Source organism: Mustelus asterias, chromosome 4 (assembly GCF_964213995.1).
Source record: "Mustelus asterias chromosome 4, sMusAst1.hap1.1, whole genome shotgun sequence".
In the NCBI taxonomy this organism is placed as follows: Eukaryota; Metazoa; Chordata; class Chondrichthyes; order Carcharhiniformes; family Triakidae; genus Mustelus; species Mustelus asterias.
The window spans coordinates 133,206,032-133,215,677 of NC_135804.1; the positions used below are offsets into that span (position 1 = coordinate 133,206,032).

The window sequence follows — 9,646 nt, forward strand, 5'->3', positions numbered from 1 at the left end:
CAGTGGCAGCTGGGTGAAGTTAGCCATCTCTGAAAAGGCCCATACTTTGAAGCAGGGATGCAGCTTTGTGAATCCCGTGGAATGACGTCTCACAAGAGCAGCCACAGTGGCACAATGGTTAGTACTGCTGCCTTACAGCTCCAGGGACACAGGTTCGATTCAAACCTTCGGTCACTGTCTGTGTGGAGTCTGCACATTTTCACCGTGTCTGCGTGGGTTTCCTCCGGGTGCTCCGGTTTCCTCCCACACTCCAAAGATATGCAGGTTAGTTGATTGGCCATGGAAAATTTCACCTTATTGTCCAAAGATGCGTAGGTTCGGTGGATTAGTCGTGGGTAAGATACTCTTTCACAGAGTTGGTGCAGACTTGATAGGCCAAATGTCCCTCTTCGATGCATTGTGAGGAGAGATTGAACCATCAGGGAGGTGAGGAGTTTCTGACGCAGTCCAAGTCAGAGTGACATTTGAGGGAATTCAGAATCGAGATCTTTGAAAATGAAAAGATGAAGGCCGCGGTTCTCCCATCCTGCTGCGCTAACATTTTAGCACAGCCAATCGGGAGATTGTTGTGCCAGCCGATTGGCGGTGTTCGCACATGCTTTTGTGCCTGGCTAGCGTCTCCCAGTATTTCCGGGGGTGTGAGATTCGCACTGGAAATCGGGGGAGAGGTGCAAAGACCATTTAAATAGTCTTGGATAGAATTTAAATGTGATTAGCGGGCCCGGGACTGAAGTCTCTGGGCCCGCGAGCATCCCTCACCCACTGCCCACCGCTCCCCCCCCCCCCCCACCCCCCTTCCCCACCCCCCGCACTCGCCAGCAGTATTTCACTTCAGTGGGGATTACAGTCGCTCCCCACTAATTGGGAACTAGTGGCCTGACCCCTCTGAAGTGGAAGGGGGCAATCGAGGCTCCGCAGAGAGTTGGCGGCTCAGAGGAGGTGCCCCCTGGACATTGGCACCCTGGCAGTGCCAGCCTGTACCCCCTGGCACTGCCCAAGGGGCAAAGTGCCAATGCCCAGGGGGCACCTCAGCACTGCCCATCGGGCATGGGGCAGTGCCAAGGAGGTGGGACATATGGAAGCAGGGTCGAGAGGGTGGGGCATGATGGGGGTGGGGCCTAGGAAGTGATCACCGGGGGTGGAGTGTCAGGCTGTCACTCTGCATAGGGATCGGTGGGGGAAAGAGGGAGGTCGTTGATCGGGGCGGTCTGGTGGTGAGGTCAGCCGGGGGATTGGTCAGCCTGCTGGGGGGTTGGCACTGCGGGGAGGGCATCGGGACTGTGGGGGGGTTCAGGACTGTGGGGGTGGGGAATTGGGAGGGGTTGCTGGAGATCGGGCGTGGCCCAGGAATGGTCGGGGAGCCAGCGACCGGGCCGTGGGGGGCTGGAGGGTTGGCAATGCGGAGGTCGCGGGGCTGGTCAGTGATTGAGCTGGCCAGTAATTGGGAAGCCGTCAGTGCGGGGCCACTACGCATGTGCCAATCTCGGAGCTGACAGATCGACGCAGGTACAATGGCCCGGTCAGCGCGCTGATTTCAGCCTCTCCAGCGGGATAGGTCCCGTCTCTAGTTTTTAATTATATTCACGCTGGTGGCTATTGCAGTGCACAGAGTGTGGGAGATTCCTCTCTGAACTCCCACTGAAAAAAACAATGGGAATTACTCCAGACTTCACACGAATTCGACACCGTGGACCCATTTTTGGGTGCAGAAATTTGGTAAAGTCAGGTGTGAGGCGAGTAGCGCGATCTGCGTCCGCTTCCGCGCTGTTTCCCCCTTTACCAAGGCAGCATGCAATTAAATTGACTTAATGGGCTGCACGCCCAACCTTACCGGCACTACCCCCTTTACCACCGTATTTGCCCATCCAGAATCGGCGCAAAACAGACAAGCTCCACAAAAGGATGATTCAGGCACTCCCATTAGTGAGGAGGTAAGTGCTGAGCGTCCGACGGCTCTCTGCTTGAGATCGGTGGTGGGGGGAAGGGGGTTCCGCTGCCACTCGACGTGAAATCGGTGGGGGAAAGGGGGGAGGGGCCTGCGATCGGTCTGGGTGGCGGAGGGGATGGGGGGATAAGGGGGTCAGTAATGTTGTGGGGGTGGGGCAATGTCTATGGGAGCCAGGGGGAGGCATTATCCAGCCAGGGAGGGATGTGGTAGGAGAGCATCGTTCTATCATTTATTTTCTGCACATGCGCAGTTGGAGGCTCCGATCCGAGCTGCAGGATTTCAGGCACGTTAAGCCCCACCCACAGGCTTCTGCAGAGCGATTCGGAATCGCTGATATTTTTGCAGATAGAGTGCGAATGGGGGCGCCTGAGAATGGGTCTAAAAGTTGGATCTGAAACACTCCCAGTTTCAAGTCCGCCCAGCACTTAGAATCAAAATGGTAAAATAAGGCCCTGAGAATTTTGGGGGGAGAATTCCGGCTGAAATTTCTTGCATGGGGGATAGAGTTTTAATGAGATTTTGTGACTTCTGGTGGTCACTGATGTCTGGGCGAGTTGATGAGAAATCTATGGGATCTGTCTTGGTTGTTTCAGCTATCAATTTGCAGTGAAATCCTGGACCACAGTTTGCCTCTCAATTCATATTTGCCTCATGTGAATTCTGAATGTTAAGAGGAGAAGATAGACTTTGTAGATTGTCTTACCTTTCTGATTTTGTATAGTACGGTTTATTTTGTTCAGAGCATGAACCCTCCCCTCCACCTTCACCCCATTTCCATTTATTTTATTTCATTTTGTTTCACCTCGTTCATCCACATTATCATCCTTCTTTCTCACCTCCATTTTTCCACTTTCCATTCCAGCTCTCCTTCTTGCCCCCCTCCCCCCTCCTCACCTCTCCACCCCCCCCCCCCCCCCCCCTGCCCCCCCACCACCCCCACTACCTTTCAGGGCAACTGCCACATTCCTCAAGCAGTCCCTTAACCATCTGTACCTCTGTTCTGCCATTCACCCATTCTGATCACTTAAAGGACACTTTTTTAGCACCTTCTCAGCCTTCTGTATCCTCCTCTTACATTCCCATTGTCCCAATCCCATCCCCCCCTCCCCCCCGTAGTATAAATCTCTACTGATTCTCTTTGCTCTGACGAAGGGTCATCTCGACTCAAAATGCTGATTTTTGATTTGATTTGATTTATTATTGTCACATGTATTAGCATACATGTGAAAAGTATTGTTTCTTGTGCACGATACAGACAAAGCATACCATTCATAGAGAAGGAAATGAGACAGCCCAGAATGTAGTGTGACAGTCATAGCTAGGTTGCAGCGAAAGATCAACTTAATGCAAGGTAAGTACATTCAAAAGTCTGACAGCAGCAGCAAAGAAGCTGTTCTTGAGTCAGTTGGTATGCGACCTCAGACTTTTGTATCTTTTTCCCGAAGGGAAAAGGTGGAAGAGAGAATGTCTGGGGTGCGTGAGGTCCTTAATTATGCTGGCTGCTTTGCTGAGGCAGTGGGAAGTGTAGGCAGAGTCAATGGATGGGAGGCTGGTTTGTGTGATGGATTGGGCTGCATTCACAACCTCTTGCAGTTCCTTGTGGTCTTGGGCAGAGCAGGAGCTATACCAAGCTGTGATACAACCAGAAAGAATGCTTTTTATGGTGCATCTGTAAAGGTTGGTGAGAGTTGTAGCTGACATGCCAAATTTTCCTCGTCTTCTGAGAAAGTAGGGGCCTGCGCCGAACTTGCCCAAGACATTTCCCGCAACCTTTAGACCAAAGAACAAAGAAAATTACAGCACAGGAACAGGCCCTCCAAGCCTGCACTGACCATGCTGCCCAACTGAACAAAAACCCCTGACCCTTCCGGGGACCATATGCCTCCATCCCCATCCTATTCATGTATTTGTCAAGACGCCCCTTAAAATTCACTATCTCCCCCGGCAGCGAGTTCCAGGCACCCACCACCCTCTGTGTAAAAAACGTGCCTCGTACATCTCCTTTAAACCTTGACCCTTTAACCACTGTTGGAGATGTTTAACCATCCCTGTGAAATTTGATGGGTCGCCAACAAGTTTGGGGACGAGTCTCACCCGGGATTGAATGTTTAAGGAAAAGAAACGCTCAGCCCACACGCACTGACATAAGAACCATTACAAGATTGGTTACAATTCCCTGCATTGTTGCAGCTACAGAGAGATTGCACAGCCTCAACTAGGCCGTGGGTGCAGAATATTAAATTGGTTCCCAAATCCCTCCCGGTTCCTCCAACAGCAGGTTCAGCAGAGATGTCTATTCGTCCCATGGGCTGTGTATTCTCCATGTAGAATGCAGCCTTGCCAACCTTAGCAGGAATCGTGCCCAGAACTGCCTACTGGCACTGAGGAAGCATCCCAGACTATTCACCCACCTGCTTGTTTTTTGTTTAATCGCCCACATATAAATGGCTAAAATAAAGTCATTTAAATTGGATTGATCACGGGCATAACTGTGCTACCCCGCGCCCAACAGCGGAAAGCTTCTGGGGTTAATTGTGTGTCTGTGTGTGTGACAGAGGGGTGTGTGAGAGTCTGTGAGGAGACTATGTGTGTGAGAGTGTTTCAGAGAGAATGTGTGATAGGGAGAGAATGTGAGAGTGTGTGTGTGAGAAAGTATGAGAGCGGGTGTGTGTGAGAGTGTGTGAGAGAGTGCGTGTGAGAATGAACATGTGAGAGTGCCTTTCTGTGAGTGTGTGTGAAGGGAGAGTGGGAGTGTGTGTGAGTTTGTGTGTGAGTGAATGTGTGGGAGTCTATGTGAGTGTGAGAGTGTCTGTGTCTGTGTGTGTATGAGAGGAGTGTGTGTGTGAGAGTGTGTGAAAGAGTATGTGTGTGGTGTGTGTGTGTGAGAGTGTGTGTGAGAGTATGTGTGAGAGAATGTGTGAGAGTGTGTAGTGTGAGGGTGTGTGTGAGAAAGACTGTGAGAGTGTGTGTGAAAGTGTGTGTGAGGAGAGTGTGTATGTGAGTGTGTGTGTGAAGAGAGAGTGTGAGTGTGTGAGAGAGTGTGTGAGAGTGTGTAGTGTGAGAGTGTGTGAGAAAGACTGTGAGAGTGTGTGTGAAAGTGTGTGTGTGTGAGGAGAGAGTGTGTGTGTGTGTGAGAGAGAGTGGGAGAGTGTGTGTGAGTGTGTGTGTGTGAGGAGAGAGTTTGAGTGTGTGTATGTGTGTGTGTGTGAGGAGAGAGTTTGAGTGTGTGAGAGAGAGTGTGTGAGAGTGGGAGAGAATGTGTGTGAGAGAGGACAAATGAGATTTGTGGGCAATTCGGACTAGCCTCAATTGGGGAAGGAACTGTTTTTCTGTGTGTGTTCTCATTTTGTGTAATCTGCCCAACGCATTGCATCGGAGCCGAACTTTACAAAAATAATATTTCCGGCAGTTTGAGCTTTAAGAAAAAAATCTCGGCATGATCCTCATTTTCTTTCCTGTTTAAAAAAGATAGCGTCAGCGATCCCTGCAGCGTGAAGATGCAGAATGGAAATGTTGGTGAGGATTCAGTGCATTGGAGTTACTGAATACATTGCAGGCTGGAGGGAATGAGTGTAGGGGATTTTTTTTTGGTACATGTTGTAATGCTGGCGGGCAGAAAGTCCACACACACACACACACACACAGTGAGGTGCTCCTCACCACAGCTCGCTGACGCGACCATTGGCAGCGGATTGAAGGAGGAGATTTCGACCCAAACTCTCCAGCGACAGAGAGCGATCAGTCCCAGCTTCGCCCCCCCCCCCCCCCCTCTCCACCTCCACATCCCCTCCCCTCTGCCAGCCTCTCCTCCAACCTCATCGTGCGGGCAAACTCCACAGTGCCTGGGTGCGGACGCATTCACCGGGAGCCCTCTGGATGCCAGTCCTGCCTTGCAAACTGAGTAAATCGGATTGGGAATGTCACAACGGAGTGGGCTGGAGTGTCGGAATGCTCCCAGAGGACAAGGCTATCTCTCTCTCTATCTCTCTCTGAGTGAGTAAGAACCATCTTGCAGCCTGTCCTGCTGTTTTAATTCACTCCGCTTAGTGCGAGGGAGCTCTGACTGCTTGGGGACAGAGCTGAGATCCCAAGCACTTCAGTACAGCCATGGCGACTTTGACATTGTGCATTTCTGTCCTCACACTCCGGACTGACTGAAGGGAGAATGTTGCTGGTGTGATTTTGCTAAACTGGAGTTGATTCAGTCTGGCTGCAAAGGATTTGCCTCTCTCCCCCCTGCTTATTTTTTCTGAATCTGAGCTGTATGGAACTTTACCCCAACACTGGTGAATCCAGGAGATAGAAAAAAAATGCTGAAGTGTGTCTTGGTGCTGAGTGCGTTGGCAGTGGCAAGCTGGTGCTCCAAAAACCCGTCAGAGAGCCGTAAAATTGCCAAAGACATCTGCAAGAATCGATGTGCGTGCGAGGAGAAGGAAAATGTGCTGAATATTAATTGCCAGAACAAAGGCTTTACTAAGATTAGCTGGCTGCAGCCGCCGCACAGTCGCCTCTACCAACTCTTCCTGAACGGGAACTCCCTCAGCAAGCTGCCCCCCAATGGGTTCATCAACTTCACCAACACCGTCACCCTGCACCTGGGCAGCAACGGGCTGCAGGAGATCCGCAACGGCGCCTTCCATGGGCTGGCCACCCTGAAGAGTCTCCATCTCAACAACAACCGGCTGGAGGTGCTGAGGGAGGACACCTTCCTGGGGCTGGAGAGCTTGGAGTATCTGCAAGCCGACTACAACTACATCAGCAGCATTGAGGCTGGCACCTTCAGCCGGCTCAACAAGCTCAAAGTCCTCATCCTGAACGACAACTTGCTGCCCAGTCTTCCCAACAACGTCTTTCGCTTCGTGTTGCTCACCCACCTGGACCTGCGGGGCAACCGCCTCAGAAAGCTGCCCTTCACCGGGGTCCTGGAGCACATTGGGGGCATCATGGAGATCCAACTGGAGGAGAACCCTTGGAACTGTACCTGTGAGCTGGTCCCCCTGAAAGGCTGGCTGGACACCATCTCCTACATGGTCAGTGACATTGTCTGCGAGTCCCCATTCCGCCTGCACGGTAAGGATGTGACCCAACTCAACAAGCAGGACATTTGCCCCCGCAAAAGCGCCGGAGATTCCAGCCTGAGGAATGAGCGCCCCGCCAAGGTGCCCTCCAGCCTGCCAGCCACTCAGAGCTCATCCCTGACCCCTGTCAACCCTACCCCCAGAGGCAACAAGCCCGGCCGCCACTCCAAGAGCCGCATCCGAGCCACCGCTGCCCCCACCAACCCTCGGCAGATATTCGGCCCCATCATGGTCTATCAGACCAGGTCCCCAATGCAGACGGTGTGCCCCAGCATCTGTTCCTGCAGTGTGCAGAACTCAGACAATGCCCTCAATGTGCACTGCCACGAGAGGAGGATTAGAAACATCACAGACCTGCACCCCAAACCTGCCAACCCAAAGAAACTCTACCTGACCGGGAACCTGCTGCACATTGTGCAGCTCAATGACCTGAGGGACTACAGGGGCTTGGAGCTGCTGCATCTGGGGAATAATCGCATTTCTGTTATCCAGGAGGGTGCATTTCGCAACCTCAGCCATTTGCGTCGACTTTACCTCAATGGCAATCACATTGAGAGGCTGTCGCCCGCCCTGTTTGTGGGCTTGCAGAGGCTGCAGTATCTCTACCTGGAGTCCAACGTGATTAAGGAGGTTCTGCAGTATACCTTCCACTCCCTCGCCAGGCTGAACCTCCTGTACCTCAACAACAACCTCCTCAGGTCCCTGCCCAACAATGTCTTCGTGGGCACCAACCTGACCAGGCTCAACTTGAGGAACAACCACTTCTCCCAGTTGCCAGTCAGGGGGGTGTTGGACCAACTGCCCCCCTCGGTGCAGATCGATCTCCAGGAGAACCCCTGGGACTGTGGCTGCCCCATTCTGCCCCTCAAGGGCTGGATCGAGCAATCCCGGGCTGGAGTCCTCATCCACGAGGTTTCCTGCGAATCCCCGGCCAGGTTCGCGGGCAGGGCTTTGAGATCCCTCGGGAACCAGGAGATCTGCTCGGAATACTCGGATCTGGTGGCCACCATCCCCCTGGCCAGCACCCACAGTTCCAATCTACTCAACGGCGAGGCTGGCACTGCCAGTCCAGAGGTGGCCCAGGCTAGTGCAGTCCCACTCTCGGTGCTCATCCTTGGATTGCTGGTGGTCTTTATCTTGAGCGTCTGTTTTGGAGCGGGTCTCTTTGTCTTTGTCCTCAAAAGGCGCAAAAATGGCCAGAATGGCAACAGCAGCGGGGGAGCCCCCAACAACCTGGACCTGAACTCTTACCAGCTGCAGTATGGCTCCTACAGCACTAATGAACCCGGGGAGAAGGCAGAGGCTCATGTCTACAACTATATCGCCCACCCGGTAGGCCAGATGTGCAAGAACCCCATCTACGTCCAGAGGGAAGGGGAGCAGGTGGCTTTCTACCGGGGCTTGCAGGATCTGAGTTACAGCGGGCTGGACATGAAGAAGACTTACTCCATCAGCACGGTGGAGCTGCTGGAGCAACAGCAGCCCGCCCTGCTGGCCAGGCACTCGGAGCTGCTGTACCAGAACCTGGCCGAGCGGCCGAAGGTGCTGCCCGGCGGCCTGAACGCCCACTACAGCTTCTGCACTTTGCCCAAGCGCCACTTTGCTCCGGCCCAGCTCAGGGAGCAGGACAAGCTCAACAGGACGGTGCTGTACGGGACGCCCAGGAAGCAGCCCCGGGACAATGCTTCCCTGCAGGGGAAGTTTCACACCGAACCAGACTACCTCGAAGTGTTGGAAAAACAGACTGTCATCAGCCAGCTGTAGGATGGGGGGTAAATTGGGGGCGGGGGGGGGGGAGCGGAATAAAAAACGGGATCTTAACTACTAAACAAAAGGACAGGATGGCTTATTCTCATAGGACTTATTCTACAATATGTAACATGACTCAAACTCTGAGTTCTAATGAACCGACAATGTCCAAAATCCTATTGATTTCTCCTCTCAGTGAAGATTCACCTGTATAATTATTGGACTTGACATTCAGTGCAATGTTTATTCCATAACTGCCCTCACAAATTTCTTTATTTTAGTTTCAGCTTATTACCGATGTTAGCAGTTTATCCATATTGTATAAGTTTCGTATTTCCAAAGACCTCTGAATTTATTTTTCTCTCTCTTTAGCCAGCTATATATGTCCAGTATATAGCAGGGAAGATACTTTTTTTTGTTTTAGATTGAATACGTTACTTCCAACTGGGTCGCTGGACATTGAGTGTTTGATGCTTTTGCGAGGTGCTTTTAGCACTGTGAGATTTAACTATATTTCTCATCGCCGGCGGCCCCTCTGGCCGTGTTGTATTTTGGGAGCTGGACTTTTTCTTTCCCCCCAAGTGGCTGTATCTGTATCATATTAAAATACAACACATGTCATTTCGAGTTCTCTGTGTTGGAGTATACATAAAAAAAAGTGCCATTTTTATAACCAGCCCCCTGTTTATTTATCAATCGTCCGTTCCAGGCTAACGTGTGCTCTTCTTCTCGTCTTAATATTTCATTTTGTGTCAGCCTGTCACACGGTTTTGAAACCAAGGGGTCCACAAATGTTCAGGACTAAATTCGGTGTCAGCGCTTCCCTTGGACGATGTCCGTCAGCCCTGAGGATAAGTTCTGTCGTTTGCAG

General features: G+C 52.0%; 1 protein-coding gene across 1 annotated transcript; it reads left to right on the forward strand.

Moving 5' to 3' along the window:
- Positions 1 to 6,258: 6,258 nt before the first annotated feature.
- On the forward strand, positions 6,259 to 8,790 carry slitrk2 (SLIT and NTRK-like family, member 2). The gene has a single exon (XM_078210408.1). The coding sequence runs from the start codon at positions 6,259 to 6,261 to the stop codon at positions 8,788 to 8,790; it is 2,532 nt and encodes an 843-aa protein (XP_078066534.1).
- Positions 8,791 to 9,646: the final 856 nt, after the last annotated feature.

Coding starts and splice junctions, on each gene's coding strand:
- slitrk2 (XM_078210408.1), top strand. CDS start 6,259: ATGCTGAAGTGTGTCTTGGTGCTGAGTGCGTTGGCAGTGGCAAGCTGG.